The 18,536-nt window shown below is 34.5% G+C and overlaps 1 protein-coding gene across 7 annotated transcripts in view; it reads right to left on the bottom strand.

The window, feature by feature from the left end:
* LOC149425125 (low-density lipoprotein receptor-like) overlaps window positions 1-18,536 on the bottom strand; it is a 398,591-nt gene that overhangs the window by 9,300 nt on the left and 370,755 nt on the right. For 4 of the 7 annotated variants that reach the window (XM_089649348.1, XM_089649331.1, XM_089649362.1 and 1 more), the window contains 11 exons: window positions 14,845-14,967; window positions 8,613-8,839; window positions 7,166-7,430; window positions 6,310-6,561; window positions 5,187-5,487; window positions 4,779-4,997; window positions 3,789-3,933; window positions 3,353-3,562; window positions 2,715-2,913; window positions 1,821-1,892; window positions 982-1,392 (listed from right to left, as the gene is read on the bottom strand). In XM_089649348.1, the coding sequence (XP_089505474.1) occupies window positions 982-1,392; window positions 1,821-1,892; window positions 2,715-2,913; window positions 3,353-3,562; window positions 3,789-3,933; window positions 4,779-4,997; window positions 5,187-5,487; window positions 6,310-6,561; window positions 7,166-7,430; window positions 8,613-8,839; window positions 14,845-14,967 (2,424 nt within the window). Of the gene's footprint in view, window positions 1-981; window positions 1,393-1,820; window positions 1,893-2,714; window positions 2,914-3,352; window positions 3,563-3,788; window positions 3,934-4,778; window positions 4,998-5,186; window positions 5,488-6,309; window positions 6,562-7,165; window positions 7,431-8,612; window positions 8,840-14,844; window positions 14,968-16,996; window positions 17,114-18,536 lie in introns of all 7 variants that reach the window. The other 3 variants (XM_089649356.1, XM_089649339.1, XM_089649378.1) reach the window with 2 other exon arrangements.

Here is an 18,536-nt window from a genome sequence, read left to right as displayed (position 1 = left end):
GACTTTTGAAGATGAAATTTAATGAACGAATTTAAATGACTTTGATGATGACGACATTATTGTTATTTGCTTTAATTTGCCTAGTAAGAGCTTAAGGTATTAACAATGTTAACTGCGATAGAATAATTTACAGTATGTAGTAAGATCTATGTTTCATACATTTAATTTTACTTTTATTATGTCAAGAGTAAGGATAAATTATTTACCAAAAATACATATAAATTAATATTCAGCAAGCTGTCATTAGAATTAACAGTTAAGCTATGACTGTTTCCTCAACAAATAATTAAATCTTTGACAAAAACAGTGTGTTAAAAACATAAGTAAAAGCTGTCAATAAGAAAATAGAATCATAAGCATAAAAATTAAGAAGATTATGTAGAAGAATAGATATTGTAATATTATGTATTAAATTATAAAGGCACTCACACTGTATGTATATTAATAATTGCTATGGAAATTATAACCATATATCATAGGAAGAAGAATATTAAAAACGCGTTTTAGTTCCCAAATCCCAATGCTTTATAAAAGGAAGTGTATTGAGAAGTATATTCAGTATTAATAAGAGAATCAGTGTAGAACCTTGAACCATTATGACTATCACCAGAATGAGTATTGGAGGAAAAAGATTACACTTCAATGGTAAAGAGGAATAATGATACAAAAACAAAACATGTGAGCTCAAAACATCACCAATATATACAAATCATTTCATGCAGAAACCATTAAGCTAAAGCGTGTGGGTTTATCATGAAGATGTGGCCTGTGATGTGCGATTTCTGCAGCCATTTAAGTTTGCCTTGTCACGATAATACAACCATTTTGTATGTATCATGACAGACAAAAGTAAAGTTTGGGGGATGGTTGATCATTCAGCCGACAAAACACAAATATTACAACACCTCCAAAATAGTTGCCAAGAGCAGTTGTGAAGAAAGAAGAGACAACGTGTGTCATAATATGATTATGTCTCATTACCGTCGGCCCCGGCAGGATCTGTAGGTGGACCAAAGAGGTTGTTAAAGTCGTCGTAATTAAAGGTTTTCCCCTGCCCCCCGGGTTCCACCCCTTCCTCGCCTTCCCATAGTTCTGGACCCGGCCGGGGCGTGTCTTCTTCGTAGAACAAATCATAAAAGTCTTCCACTTGCGACTGCTGGCTCTCCCAGTACAGTCCTCTGGGCAGAGTGGAATTCTCTTCCGCCGAGTTCACCGGCGTGGTATTCTCCATGGTCTCCTTCTTGCTCATACTCAATAACATCTGACTGAACATATTCGACACTATATCTGTCAACTGGCCGGGCCTAATCACATTGTAAATACTGCCTCGGTACATTTTGAAGTCAAATGGGCTGCCCGTGATGAGAAGGGCCGGATCTAATGGTATATCTCCTGCAATGGCAATCAACAACAATAAAGCCACATAAATGCACATGCATGGTTAAATAAAAATAAATGTAAATGCACTACACACATAAAAATAACACAATGAGATTGCAACCAGGTTGCAGGCAGAGAGACGAAAAGCAATGTTTGTATGGACTGATTAGAGTCGATGAATGATGGGAAGATTCCTGTGGTGAATTTCAATGTTTCTCTGAGTTCTGTTGAAGAGTTACGTGAAGCATTAAAGCGGGGGCCGTTTGGAGAAAACTAAAAATAGTCGTAAGTTTTTACAATAGTCCAAAATCCATGACCTCAGTAGGAGATTTTAATAACTAAATTTAAGTGAAGTGGTAGTGTGTTAGACCCTAAATGTACCAAATCTAAAGAATAAAGATTAAGTGAACGGAAAGAACGGAAGGCGGGAAGGTACTCACGATGTGTTGTCGCCATATCCTCATTCACTACATCCACCGTGGTGGTCTCCGTGATTACTGGCTTATCTTGCTCTGTTTTAGAAATAAATCAAAATAAAAGAAACATAAATAACAAATCATAAACACAAACAAACCATAATCGAGCTAATTATGATTTAAGGACACAAGAAGAAAAAGGAAAAGAATAAACATTAGATTGCACATACCCAGTGATAATAAGGATAAAAAGTATTTGATGAAATAGCATGATAAAAAAGCGGACAAACGAAAATATTTTTATTACCAGATTATCAACAGGCTGTACCTACTGGAACATTGATCAATTTGAAACCTTGCGGCTTGCTAAGATAATATAATTTAAAAAAATAAATTTCCTTATTTCTGTCTTACTTTTCAAACTTAAAGATATTAACTAGAAAAAAATATATTTTATTGATCTACAAGCAATAAATATTTGACAAAAGTGGATGCAACATGCAAAAAAAATTTTCTATTAAGATTTTGCAATAATTAGTTTATGCCAAATTTCTAATTGCTGAAATTTTTGCACAGTCTTCATTTTCATCTTTGGCTTCTTGTTTCACGAAAGCGCCAAGTCCAAATAATAATAGGGACGTTTAATTTTTGTTGCTGTTGCTTTCTTTGTTCTAATTTATTTATTGGTATATCAGAACTATTAAAAAAGAGCCATCATGTCTGTGTGAACTTCATAGCTCCAAGAATACTTCTTCAACTGCTGAATCATCAGATTTACCGCATTCCTACCTACCTGGATTACCCGGAAGTTTTTTTTTGCTGCTGCCATCTAACCTGAAGTTTTGTGGCTTCTGTCAAACGTAAATCTAAAAGTAAGTATGATTAGGCATAAGTCCGTTTAGTATTCGTTGTATTTACCATCCTCGACACACATGAGTCCATCGGGCATAAGTCGGAGACCCCTGGGGCAGGCGCAAGACACGCGGGGGGCAAGGGGGCCCACACGCGGGGCAGGCAGACACAGGTGGGAACAGTGTCCGTTGACAGCTGCGCAGTGATTTACGCCATCGGGCTGACGATATGGGTGGTAGACATGGATCACCATGGGGTTATGAAGCTAGAAATAAACAATGATAACTAGTTTTTGTGGAACAATCATAATGAAGTTGTGCGATAAAATATACTTCGAGATACGGCATATTCTCATAATATAAACAAAAAACGTGGCAGACATGACATTCAAAGTAAAAGACGAGCCAATCAGGGTAAGCTGAACAAAGCAACTTGTGTGGAGCCCGGGAGGCGGCGTAACCTTCCCGCTTTCAATGAATCTGACAGTATACAGGTAACTCACATTGTAATATCTCCATTCGTTTATCAAAAATAACATCTGCTTACAAATTACTAGTCCTTTTTACAATAGGACGCAAATTGCTGGCTATGTAGAAACTTAATTAGATTCGACAACGATCCTGTGCAGAAAAGTTCCAAAAATTAATAATAACACAATGGCAATATCCCACAATGGCAGATAATCATAAAAATATATGACAAACCATGTGCGTAGCTGTAACTGCCTTCACATCCTTTCCTGTGAACTTGTTGGCGCGCATGACGGCCGCCTTCTCCCAGTCGGTCCAGTATACCCAGTCCTCGAAGGTGGTGATGGAGAAGGGGTGCTTCAGGTAGACGGGCGAGTAAAGGATCACGCGCCTGTTGGTGCCATCGTAGTTGCATGCTGAGATCGTATTCAGCTTGGCATCCACCTGAAAAACGTATTAATAAACAGTTATTCTATTAGAACATTCATTATGATAGATTCTTCTTCTTGAGTCGTTGCTCTAACTGCCCTAATGAACAAGGCTTCTTCTATTATCATGGTCCTGCGCTGCACGGAATGCCGCGAACACCGTTATTCCACTTTCCTTTTTAAATTCCTTTCCCCACTTGTGTGGTATGTAAAATGAATACTAATAAATATGAGGGACATACCCAGTACACGCGTTTCCTGACCAGGTCCAATGTAAGGCCATTGGGCCATCTGACTTCGAAGGCAACAATGGTTTGTCTGTGAGTTCCATCCATTCCAGCCCTCTCGATCTTTGGCTCCATTCCCCAGTCGGTCCAGAACATCCATCTGAAACATTCAAGATCATTATTCATCTTTATAACAAACCCCTAGTTTAGATTTAATTCTCTCTTTGCCCACACGGGGAACAATATGTAATTTGTCACCTTAGATATTTATCAAGCCCAGATGTCAGTATATATTTCTGTTGAGTGCTGGCAATGTAAACCATGAACTTTGGTGAATATCTTCAAGAGTTCTGTAATTTTTTTTATGTGAGTACTGCACAAGAGTCCAAACTGCTCCCTACCCCCTGGAGCCAGTGACACTATGTTGTGAAGCTGAAGGTTGTAGGGAGGGAAAGAGATGGGGAAAAGGAAGGGGGGGAGCACCTGGCTATTCTGATCTGGTCACCAAACACGGCTAAAACCATTTCAAGCAATGTTTCTATTCTGAATGGTGGTATTTCACCAGGGTGATACTGAAGGTATCTACCACTCTAGAATATGTAACAAATTAACTACTTACATATTATTTTAAATTAATAAATTATGAAGTAACAACGCAAATTAATTTAATTCAACTTGATTTGTACATGCCGGGATTTGAACCCGCAAACTCCGCACTTGTTGCCAAGAATCGCAACCACTTAACCACTGAGTAATAGATAATTGATGTTACTGGTTGCTTACTACTGTAAAATTCTACCTACTATACCTACATTAAAAACGTTTACTTGCTTTAATTTCTATTCCAAAAAACAACACCACCTAGAGACTGAATGTAGAAATATATCTCGGCTAAGGTATGACCATCTCTATTACATCGCCAAATCTAGTTTTTCAACAATTCAATAAAAGAAGATTAAAAACATATATATTTTATAGAATAAATATTTTATAAACAGTGCTTACCCGTCAATAGGATTCAATGCAATAGCTCTTGGCTCTTCAATTCCATCAGTGATGAGGATCTTGCGCATGTTTCCTTCCAAGTTAGACAATTCAATGGTGTTTTTGCCCGTGTCCGTCCAATACAGATGGTTGTAGATCCAATCCACGGCAAGACCATCAGATGTGATCAACTGTTCGGATATGACCACAGTTTGTTCACTGCCTTCATCGATTGGTGCCCTGTTTAATGAGAAAAAAACACATTATCATGGGTTGGTAGTTGACCAGGTAATCAATAAAGAAAAACAGAGTTGTAAAATTTTTCACTGCGGAAAGAAAAGAGAGTCTCAACTTACTGCAGAAGCAACTGCTATAAGTTTTTACGGTTCAATTAGATGCTAAAATATTTAAAAGACCAATAAAACTTACTTGTAAATTTTCTGTTCATTTACATCACTCCAGAAGATCATTCCAGTTCTGAAAACAAAGTCCAACGCAGTAGCAGACTTGGTATTGTTGACAATGGCCGTCATCTCATGGTGATCCAGAGATATCTTTCTGATGTCGTATCTCCTGGCAAACAGCAGGGACGCATGTCCCTCGGTGGCCTTACACCTGGTGACATCTCTGGGATCCCTCATATAACCGGAATGACACTGACACTTGAATGTTCCCTTTTCATTGATGCAGATTTGAGAACAACTTCCGGGATCGTCACACTCGTTAATGTCTGAAAAAAAATAATTGACTTTATTATAGAAGATTTATAATTTCGGATGAATCGAATAAAAGACTCTACATGGGTAAGTACAGAAAGTGTAAAAAAGGATTAAATTGACTACATATGACGACCTCCATGGTCGAGGGGTAAGGCTCTCAAATAACTTTGAGAGCCTTACCCTTCTTATAATCTCTTTTATTAATTTGTGTTATTTCACAGATTACTCATTACAAATAATATTTACTATATTTGCGGCATGTTTTAGAGTGGAAGATACTCTCAGTATCGCCCCGGTGTAAGATCACCATTCAGAATAGAATCGTTGCTTGGAATGGGTTTGGCCGTGTTTGATGACCAGATCTGAATAGCCTGTTACTTTCCCACCTTCCTCTTCCCCATCTACTTCTTCTCTTCACTACCTTCAGCCTCACAACATACCCCAATTGAGGATGCCATAGTCTCATTGACTCCATACGGTTGGGAGCATTAACGTTTCACATTTAAAAAAAATATATATATTTACATACTTTTTCAAGTTCTCGACAGTACGGTATTTAATCTGACTGGTGCCGCTGAATCATAAATGTTATTTGAGATTTTGACTGTTTGCCCTTAAATGCGGTTGTCGCGAATGTAATCCACGAAGGTTTTTCATTCAGTCGGTATTCATCGGTCAATATTATTTATTATGCTTTCATTAAAATTAAGTCCTGATGTCAACTTCCTCAAGATATTGACAATACCAATTCGTTCACTTACTAAAATCAGGCACAAACTTATATACAAACCTATACTTTATCATTTTCAGTGTTAAGCTAGGTGATTGCGTACCTTCACAAGTTTTGTTATCCATCAGCTTGTAGCCAGGGTTGCAGTCGCAGTAGTAGTTAGCCGGAGTGTCCACGCAGACCTGCGAGCATCCCCCGTTGCCTGTCAGGCACTCGTTCTTGCCGCACTGGCCGGCGGGCTCATCCAGGAAGTTGGGGCAGTCGGGCTTCTTGTCGCACACCTTGGACAATGGGATGCAGATACCTCCACCGCAGTCGAAGTGCGTCTTCTTGTCGCAGACCTGGGCGGCTATCGCTGGAAGTTGGAGGAAGAATTTATTTAATCGGAAACTTATAAAAGAAGCAGAGCATATCTGAAAGGTGCCGGCATTTCCTTTCTAAGTATCTCTAATCTTTCTGTGATAATAGCCAGAAATCTTTTAAAAAAGAATATCATTGTCATGAAAGGAGTCGAAGTCTGAAGTTTTTGTTTTGTTGTTTTTGCATAAATCGAAATGGGCGGTCTGCTTTGAGGAACGGCTGCGCGGCCTTTTTCGTACAAAACTTGTATTTGGATTTGAGGCAAAAATACTTGACCAAACTGAAAACTTATTTTTTTGATCCAAAGGTATACAATACAGGCAATTAAAAAAGTAGACTATTCATAACTTTGGGAATTTATTGATTTATAATAAAATAATTTTGAAGTGCCTTTTTTGTAAATAAAAATGACTTACAATATTTTTTCAATTTGGTTCTGTATTTTGGCCTCAAATTTAAATTTAAGTTTTGTATGAAAAAGGCCGCGCAGCCGTTCCTCATATATATAAGATTGGCATTTTCAACCATATCGCCACCAGTACAATGAGTAGGTACCTCGACGTGATTTAATTCAAATTCTAATGAATTTCTGTACTTACTGCAGTTGACTTCGTCGCTTCCATCGGTGCACTCCGCCGTGCCGGAACAGTACAGCTGGCCAGGGATGCAGGAGCGGTCCTTGCACTGGAACTGGTCCTCGCGGCAGGTGATGTTCTTGCAGCGAATGGGGTCCTCGTCGCCGCCGTCCGGGCAGTCCTTATCCCCGTCGCACATGAAGGACTTGTGGATGCAGGTGATGTGGTCCTTGCACTCAAACTCAGTGAACAGGCAGGGCGAGCGCATCTGAGCGACGTATGTGCACCCCTGGGAAATTGTAAATGTGTTTTAATCAGACAACCAAACAGTACTAAGCATAACGTAATCTAGACTTTAAGATGAATATCATTGGGATCTTTGGTTATTATCTCGATATTGTATTTAATTTAGTGGCCATGAATATCGAGTGGAGGAGGATGAAACCACTGAGATGGTATACGAAGCAAAGCCATTTGGTATTTATGTAGATCTAGGAAACTATTATAAGCAAGGTACTGCTAATCGACTGAGAGAGGTTGGAAAGAAGGATTGCTAGAAGCAAAAGGCCAAGTACCGTCGGAAGTGATGTTTGCAGCCTACAGGAGGATATAATTTTGTTGAAAAGTCAACCGATGTTTGCAGAATGGAATGATTATGAAGTATAAATACCTAATTTTGACAAAGGAATGGAATGCTACGATAGGTTTGTGCAAAGAAGATGCGCTGACGACTCGAAGAGATGGGTCGACAGGAATCGGCAAAGTATGAGAAATTTGAGTGAGGCCATAGCCATCGCCATAGGCCATATTTTCCACAGACAGCTGGACGCCAGAAGACGCATGAAGGAGAAAAGCACCCTAGTAATCAATAGAAGCTAAATATCCACAATAGGCCACCAACTGTCTATCTACAGCGTATCTTTGGACACGTTGCTCACAAGCTGGGAACTCAAACCTGGAGAAACTCATGCTCGGAGAAAACTTATTGATGGGAAATATTGTTAATTTAGTAGATAACATGTCGTATGAAGTAATTCGTATTCTGGTTAAAAACAGGATTTCAGGCAAGGTTTGGTTGGGAACATTAAAAAAATTTAAATTCTGGTCAAATTATTCGTTTTCAAATAATAATAATTTCGCATCTCTTTCATATTTATTTATTCGGAGAAGGCCGTCTGCGGTGAACACGTGATATATTCTGAATGACTAATATTATAGTAGGAGATGATCATGCAGTCACACTTTTAACACTGGCAAAGTTGAATGCACGAGAAACAGATGAAGATCACCGATACGTTGAGGGGAAATATCATCCTACAGGCATCGGGAAAGTCGATGTCCGCAGATCTTCACTCCGCGCAAGACCACGATGAGTGAAGGAGCCTTGTACACCATGGGAACTGAAGTGGGGGTCACTATCCTCAACAACGCGGAAATGACTAAAGAATAATTATTAAACAAGTGAGTTTACTGCTTCGTCAGAGCCGTCTGTGCAGTCGGAGTCACCGTCGCAACGCCATCGGATGTTGATGCAGTGTCCGTTCTTGCACGTGAACTCCGCACCCGGCGAGCACGTGGTCTGCTTGCAATTCTGCTCGTCGCTGCCATCCTCGCAATCGTCGTCTCCGTCGCAGGTCCAGCGCTGCTGGATGCACTTGCCGTTGGTGCACGTGAACTGGTCGGCGCGACATGTCTCGTCTGTGAACAGATCGTTTATTACAATTCTAAATATGTTAGACGGCATTTAAGCGCTCGTAAAAATATCAATTTTCATGCAAAAAATAATTATTATTGCCCTAATTTGAGCGCATGTTATTTAATGTAAAATTGTGATAATTGGAATATGTATTTTTTTTAAACAACCTGAATGTTTGTATTACAACTACGTTAATTATTTACGATCTCAAAAAAAGGATGTTAAAAATTAAGGTGAAAATTGAATCTTCGAAAGCATCAAATATTGAAGACGGAATTGATAAAAAATACGAAAAGATTTAAAAATAAATTAAATGATTTGTGAAAAGTATTATTTGAAAATATATATGTGCTATAAATTCCACTCAATACAAACATAAATACAGAATAAAGACGGTTGATTGACATATTCACTTGTAAGTTATGTAATTTAATTTTCAGACTAAATTCGAAAATCGAAAAATTGAAAAAGTTTTGAAGCATTTTTGAAAATTCCTAAAATACTAAAAAAATCTGAAAAGTGTGCGATGATATTTTCGTGCTATAAATTTATAAAGCTCCTAATAGGATATTACACAAAATTGCTATGTTAAAAAATTTTTGCTAAATATCCATATATTTAAATTGGTATTTTAATAATAAGTAAAAACTCGAAATAAAAAATAAAAACTTTTCGCCTACAACAAAAAATACACAACGCAAACTTTTTGATCCGAAAAAGTGCTAATTTTAGTTTAAAAAGTCGCGGCACGCTCCCGCTGTAGAGGAGTTGTAATTTCCCAGATTGTCTAAAAAGTTAGACAACTTTAATACCTATTCATCATTTGATTAATCGCGAGAAAATGTCTACTGAAGTTGGAGCAGCTTAAACTCTGTACTCTAACAACTTATTGATTGCTAGTTGAAGAAGTTTTACTTTGCCAAAGAGCTAAAGGTGGTTCTAAAAAATATGTCTCATCACATTAGGGAATGGTGGTTTTGTAGGAAAAAAGTAGTTTTCTCAAGGGCATTTTGATACAACGGAGGACACTAGTGTTGAATTCATAAAATTAATTTTGATATTAATAAATAACTCCGCTAGTGATAAATTTCTGTGAATTTGTACCGTAAGAATGAAAAAATCATGTTTTCTAAGAAAGTAAATCATAATGGTTTTCGTTGGAATTTTTTTTAATGATATTATCTAACCACATATAATGTATTTTTACTAACACAATCGCTTTGTGAAACCACAAATATAATAAAATAATTGATTGACACAACTGACGTCAAAATAAATTGGATTATGTACTAAGTGATTACTACAGTTTATTATTCATAGAAGCGTATTAATGGGAAATTAGAAATGTTTTTTAAAAATTATTCATTTAACAATCAACGTCACTCCAAAACATATTTTAAGGCTTAAAAATAAAATTAATAAAAACGTGTCACAACAACAACAAAGTGTTTTGAGTGAATATAAAATAATATGGGACAGGTATTCGCCTATGTGACACATCTGCACGGGAATCAAACCCACAAACTCCCGATTCAAAATCAAAGGCATATACCACCTAGCAATGGGGGACGTCGTCCGTCGACATGATTGTAATCCATCACAAACTGCTCAAAAATCAGTACGGCGCATATATCGAATGTGCGACAAACGGTATCCGCTTTTCTAACATCTCTGGTTTTCTCTAATCTGCCGTTTGGTCGTCGGAATCCGTCAAACGTCACTCGTTACAGCCGAGATTAATGGTGTCTCAAACGTCGCCCTAACGAATTAACGGATATGGCATTATTATACGGAAACCCAGTCATTGGGGGGCTAAAACTACCCAGATATATTATTAAAGGGGAAGCCTTGCGGAGTAGGATTGGAAAATCGTTGAAATCGATTTGTTTATACTAAACAAATCTTTTAAAAATCAACATTTCATATTTTAATTATTTTTTAACTACATGCGAAAAGTGAAGTAAGCATTGAATTTTAAAGATTTAATAAATCGTTGTTGAATTATGAAAACCAGGTACTTACCTACATATTATTATATTTTAATTGCCTCCACCCTATAAATTATGCGCACAATGTGCCCATTTTGAAAACGTCTGACGGATATTTGATAAAATTATAACAATATCTGCAGATATTGTGATTAGAAAAGCACTATTTGCGGTAATACAAAGAAAAAATATGTTTCAGTAAAATAAGTAAAGTTTTATAGAAAAATAAAATCCCAATTTGAATACCGACTTTCGTATTTATACATTATCTTTTTATACATTATCACAAGTGAAAGATAAGCAATAAATTAAAAACATTTTTTTATGTTCAGAATTTTCTAAAGAATTCTAATACGCCTTCTGAATAATAAATTATTCGTACATTCGACGGTAAATACTTCGAAATTCGCACTAATTTTTTATTTTTAATTGTATACCTACATAACGTGCAAGAAGCAAAGTGTTAAAATACACAATTCAAAAGGAAAATTCAACGGATAGAAATAGACGTAATGAGGCAAATAATCATTAAAAAATATATCTATTTTGTTATAATATACTAAGTAAATGCCGCTTAAGCTTGCCGACTGCACCTTTCAGAGTCAGAGGGACTTTGTCATATTGTGGAATGGTTGTAATTTAAGGGAATGGAAAAAGAAAGGATATGTGGGAAGGTTGGGAAGTTACCTGCTAATTCAGATCTGGTAAGGACGGATGAAGACATTTTAAGCAACATTTCGATTCTAAATCGTTGTTTTTCACCAGGGCGATACTAAGATTATCTACCACTTTACAGATACTACAGGGACTCTTTTGATTCTCTAACATCTTACTAATTAGATTCTAACACGCCGATTTAACATTGATGTGGTTAAGCTGGCCTTGAGACTGGTTTAAGACCGTTTTAACCAAACAAACGCCATGGTAGTTAGTTAGTCAAGTTTTCCACTGTTCTGACCTTATGCGCTGCTTAATATTTACACCGCATTTATAAGTAAGAGTAGATGCGTAGAACAATAGAAAATTTGTTGAATTTCCATTAGTTTTCACAAATAATATCAACATTTTTAATTATGAATTGTCTAACACATTTCATTAAAAAAGAAAAAAAAACATGATGGTAGCGAATTTCAACTATTTCACTCACATGAAAAAAACCCGATGGTGTATTGTAAAAAATGCACGGTACGTAAATTCAATAAAACAAATTTTACGCTCCAAAAATTCCCTTTCATCAGGAATTTTTGGCACTTCCATCAAAATCTCATTTGCGAACCTTTCTTATACAAGGAGGAAAATATAATTGAAAAAAAAGCGAAATATTTCATAACAGAAAAGTTATTTTTACGACGTTATAATAAATATATTAAATATAACTTGGTAAACAAATTATATTGCAGCAAAAATAATTTGACAAAAAATAACTTAATACTTTAAAAGCCATTGTTATTTTCGATTCCTGGAACAATTTATTTTTACTAGACAAACATTGATACAAGCAGCAAAAAACTGAACGCGTTGTAAACATATTAGGAACTAATCCAATCATTTTTTTTAAAACTGGTTTAATATTGTTTACTGTTTCTAGAGGTAAAGGTGAGTTTTTTCTGAAAGTTATTGCCCCATTCTCAATTTACTTACATATTTTAAAGTAATTTCTAAGTTTAATAGGGTAAATACCTTTATTTTTTACAACAATGTTCGAATGTTGAATATTAAATTTCCTGTTCTCAGTTTATATAAAGTTGTTCTTGTAAATAATGTCTGAGGTTGACAGGGTTATTAGCAGTGGTGTGCATTGCTCTATGACTAAAGGTAGGCCTCAGTGTAGTTTATCAAGTTTTGGATATGAATATTGTGCTTTGAATATTTGAAAATAACTTTGAATATTTTGACAACTGAATAAACGAGCCAACACGTTCCTTACAAAATTCATGGTAATAGACACATTTTGGTCTGTACTTTGTCAAAAATTTCAAGCCTTTATTGTTCTTTTTTGTTAATCGCTGTGCCTACAGCTTTTCAGCTTTATGGACTGAATGACACTGGTTATTAGGTATTACATATATGGGTAAATTTAACATTCGAATTTCGAATTTTTATACCGCAATTTTATTCATGATATAAAAAGAATGTCAAAGATTTATGCAGTAAGTAGGTAGGTATCTACGAACAATCCAATTTCGACAATTGTGTTCGAATTTTGAATAATTTTCCTACCTTCAATTTATTTTAGGTTTTATTTATGAAGTTAACCAAAATACCCAATGTTCGCAATTACTTTGCTGAAAATCTACAGTGAATCTGTCGTATTGGTTATTAGATAGAGTAGTACAAATATAGAAAGTACGCACTAAGGTAGCAGGTCGATCTCAGCAATGGGTCGGTCTGATTGTGAGCCCTGTGGGATTAGCAGACACAATAGGATTGAGGCACTAGACGAGAAATAGGAGCTATTAATTTTAACTACCCAGAATAACTACTGCTCGATAGCAGATATTATTGTACAATACAGGTAAGGGTAATTAGAATTTCCTGGTGGGAAACGATTCAAGGGGTGAAAATGAAATATCTATCTATCAGGTAAGAGGTGGGTTATATTTATTTAGAAGCAATTAAGGTATTGTCTTAAATCATTTTGTTTTTGCGGTAGGTACCTGCAGTTAGTTGAGATGGGTGAATTTATAAACGATTTTTTTAAGAAACTGAAGATACCATAATATTAAGTAATTTGGACAATTTTTTTTACTACCTATTCCTATTTGAAATTCAAAAATTTTAAAAATATATGGATTTTTTTTATATATACATAAATAAAAATGTAAATGTTCGTTTGTTCGTAATCTTAAATATCCGAAAGTTCTTCAAAGATTGCTTTGAAATTTTGAACGTGTGTGTTTTTATATACCTATATTATATAGATGTCAACAGTGACAGGTAAAAACATGTTTTTTTTATAACAGCGCCATCTGTTGGACGTAAAAGTAAAACGCACTATTGTTTCTATCTACACAGACAGATTGAGCGTGGCGGGGTACAGGTAGTAAGAAATAAGATTGCCTTAAATTACTATCCTGGTAATAAAATAAGAAATTCCTTATTCGCAATAAATATTCTTGTTACGTAATTATAAACGTTTGAGTATTTTTATTCAGATTCCAGATTTTTTTTAAATTTTTAAGTATTCAATTTTTAACTGTCACCTGTGACAGGTAAAAGTATGCTTTTTTTTAAAAAGCGCTATCTGTTGGACGTAAAAGCAAAACGCGCTATTATTTATTTCTCTATGTGCACAGACAGACTGAGCTACAGCAACGCGTGACGGGGTACAGCTAGTACGGAAATAAATTTATTTTATATAACTGATATTGTTTCTGTTCATCTCAATTAACATAACTATAAAGCCAATATGTCAATCAGTAAAGAAAAAAGTTGAACCAACAAGAGAAAAATCTTAATATTAAACAGTTTATTCGTGCAATAAAAATGATTTATGTATAAAGTGCAAATACATAGCATTGTGTAATGTTATCCATGAAGCAATGATATACCAAATATATTTATCCCCATCGAGTGCACATAAACATATTGTATCGCCTTTGAGTGAAAGCAACAAAAAAATATCCCAAACTAATATATAAATATAAAACTTATTTATACATTATATTAGTTGGTATAAATTCATTGATATAAGAAAAGCTTCAAACATTATTTGAACCATATTTGTGCAATTATATGAAGAATACTCATAATATAAGCAGTAATGAATATAAATAATAAAAACAAAGGATATGGCATGGAAGCGTGCCGGCTGTCGAGCTACGACAAGGCAATGAAAGATTGCATTAGTTGTTTAGGTAAAATAAAAGGCTTGGTGCTGCTGGGCGAATATGCCATTTGAAGTAATATGGTGAACTGAACTATGTTGGCGACACGCTTTGTTCGCGCATTGACTCATCTTCTTTGTTTCTATTATATGGTGGTGAATAAAAAGCGCATGCTTGGTCGCGTGTCCTTACTGCAGAACTTCTCATCGGAGCCGTCCGAGCAATCAGGGTTGTCATCGCACATCCAGGTCAGCGGCACGCACTCTCCCGGCGCGCCCCGGCACGTGAACTCTTCTGCGTTGCACGCCTTGGACTCTGCAACAGGCAAGCAAGCAACCCCCAATGGCAATCACAACATGCATAGTATTTATATTTATTCCAATCATTCTTTGCATGAATTTTCGAAAACATTCGGAAGGATCCAACGTCTTCTAAACATTTCGAAAACAATGGCTAGTTGTTTTACAGGATTTGCACAATTCATCAAATTTCAAAGTTAGTTTTCAAGTTCTGTGAAAGTTCTATTATTATTTCACTTCTGTGACATAACTGGCCCATAATGGATGAATTAAAAAACTTGTTAAAAAAAAGAACATTCACAGAATTTTAAAATTAACACCGAAATTTGATTAATAGTTCAAATGCTGTGAAACAACTCGTCCTAATGGGTTGATGCGTTAGTCCGTAAAGTCTTCAATTGATAATGCAAAATTCCGCTGACAATGTTTATTTTTGTTTTATAGGCAGTTGTTTCAAAGAACTTGAACAATTCATTAAATTTCTGAGAAAATAAAGTTCTGTTATTATATCATCATGGGAATACGCTTCACAGAACTGAAATAATAACAGAACTTGAAAATGAACTTCGAATTATGATGAATTCTTCAACTTCTGAGAAATTTTATGTCATAGTTTTATTGAAAACTGCTTGTATTTCGTCAGTTTGTGTTAATTATCCTCTAGAGAAAATGGAGTTGCCAATATAATTTTTTTTGGAAAAAGTCTTTTGGTTTTAGTTTAACCTAAGGGTTAAAATCACAGATATCGCAAACTGATGCATTTTCTCTGATAACGTCTTTTAAAAATTAACTTGTGAAAATTATCTTAAAACACAGAGTTTCTTTAGGCTTGAAACCGAAAATGGGCCAGAAAGTTAAGAATAAAAGATATAATATTGATTTTTTTTCGATCAATGTAAATAATAATATTTTAAATATGGTTTTTAAATAAGTGGATACATATTTTTTAGTGTATGTTTTGTATAATAAATCACCACGAACTTATCCAGCACACCGTTAGTTTTGAAGTGCCGATTTTTTAAACACTGATTGTGAACCAATTTTTAGCCAGGAATCGATTTTTCATAACCCTGAACTGATTAACAGACTAAATATAAAATCCAAACCTCATGGATTCTGAAACAAATGATAAAAGCTGATTTGAGGGGATTATTAATCAATTAAATGAATAAGTTAAATACCAATTAAATCGTGGAATTTTGAACTATTAATTTTTAAATAAAGTCTCATCATTTGTCATTTGATGCATGACATCTAACAACTTACCACAAGGATAATAGTTAATAAATTTTGATTAAAATAAAGTTCTTAATGTATTTAGATTGTGAAAGTTTCTCGTTCTCGAAATACGCAAAATGGATATTATTTTATCATAAGTCAAGATAAGAGCAATTGTCCTTGTATGAATGAACAAAGACGAAATGTTACTAGGGTTATCAGAGAAAACTGCAAGAGTATGCAATGTATATTATGAAGTTGTTATCAGTATCAGGAATTAAAGCAAATTCACTATTATATATAAACATTCTCAGCGAAATTAATCCATATTTGTAAATAAATAATGAATTCTTAGAATGATAATTATTAAATCATGTCAATAAAGCTGCTTTTCCATACATTTTTGTTAAAAAGTGTGTTAAAAATATAAAATTTTCACCAAAATAATCTTAAACTGTATTATTTTTCGTAACTTCAAAACAAAAATGTAAGAAAACCTGTAAATATTTAAGTATGTCCCGCTGCTCTGCTTTCAATATTCCCTGAAATAAAATCAATTAAAAATATCATGAAGATAAAATGATTAAATTATTTTCCCATAAACCTAAACGATATGCACAATCATGACGTCTTATATAATTATAAATAGATAGCTCCCTTGATGAACATAAAAGCTAAAATAAATATATTAAGTAACATCGCATAATATAAAGAAGAATGCATCCAAATTTCTTCTTTATTTTGTCGTTAAGCCCAATGATTCACAATGCATTTCGGTAGCTTTAGCCAAATTCCCCAGTTTTGGCCAGTGGTGCATTGGGACTTACCACAGTTGAGTTCGTCTGATCCATCAGAGCAGTCAGCAGTGAGGTCACACTTCCAAGATAGCGGAATGCATAAACCGTTTAGACACTTGAAGAAATGATCGGGGCATCCTCGATCACCTAAGGAAATAAGTTATTGCATAAAATGCTCAAAACAATGAGGCCAACATCGGTTCTAAATCCCAATCGAAGTCACTTCGATGACCGTTTGATAAAGATTTAATTATAAATTTTAAAAATTTCTTAATTCGTTTTTAAGGGAATACTTAAATACTTCATAATCTGCTCTTTCATATATGACGCCGATTTTATTATTTTAGGATAAAATACTTTTTGCAAGTTACGCTTTAAAATTTAAGATGCATTATTTTTTTGCGCCCTTACACAAATTAACACGAATAAATAGATTTGTCCACATACAAAACTCAATTATTTCAAGAAAGGCATACAAATACATTTTTGCATTGAATCACGCATACAATATTGTATTTGTATTCCTTTCTTGAAAAAATTGAGTTTGTATATGATCAAAACTATTTATTTATATTGCGTAAGTTTGGGTGAAAACAAATAATTTAAATTAATATTTATTTCAATGTAGCTTGAAAAAGGTATTTTTTCCAAAAATAATTAAATTAGAGTATTTTATGGAAAAGCAGATTACGAATTATTTTATTATCAAGAGTAGATTATTTTTTAAAGGCAATGCTCGCTATTGGGCCGGTTGTTGACAATATGAGCAAAAAGAGCCTAAGGAATTTATTGGAAAATTCTTAAGAATTCAAGTACTTTCATCGCCCGAATCCGTTCCGTAATTCGCCAACAAAATATGTTTTATTAAAAGGGCCAAATACCATTACATCGAAAATTCAACAAAAAATATTATACACTTTAATATTTTTATAAATTCTTAATAATTTCCAATGTTGTTTATAAAAAAACTTTTTTTTTAAAACGTTGCAATTTTATTTCCTGTCTCGTTGACCAAAAAAATGACCAAATGAAAATACTCTTAGATTAAACACAAACATTTTGTTATGTATCCTTCCAAGAAATACTGCCATTTATTGTTCTGTGCCTGTTTCCTACGGAAAAATTTTTTTTTTACAAGAACACAAAAAAACCTAAATTAACATGTTATGAATCCAAAGTGAACAAGCCGATAAATATAATTTAACAGTATTTATGAGATAAATATATAAAATGTTTATTATGTTAATTTGACTCTCAGTTGATTTCATTAAATCAAAATTTACAATTAAACCATTCACTTTTCATATTATTGTTACATAGCAGCAAAGAGCAAGAATTCTCGAGAGTAAGAACTTTACTCACTATTTGAACTACAAATTCGAAAAACCGTTACTAAAAAGAACACCACGATTATGTTCCATTTCTTTAATTTATGGAATATTGTAGTAAATATTACATCATGATTATGTTCTATTTTTGAAATTATAGAATGCTGGAAAGTAAAAAATAATGTAACAACATGATATTGTCGGATATTTGAATTAAGTAAATATCAATTTATGACTTTGTT

Source organism: Hesperophylax consimilis, chromosome 3, assembly GCF_061612785.1.
Source record: "Hesperophylax consimilis isolate HC1 chromosome 3, BYU_Hcon_1.0, whole genome shotgun sequence".
Lineage (NCBI taxonomy): Eukaryota > Metazoa > Arthropoda > Insecta > Trichoptera > Limnephilidae > Hesperophylax > Hesperophylax consimilis.
The sequence above is the reverse complement of the archived record's forward strand: the minus strand, read 5'-3'. Positions and strand labels throughout refer to the sequence as shown.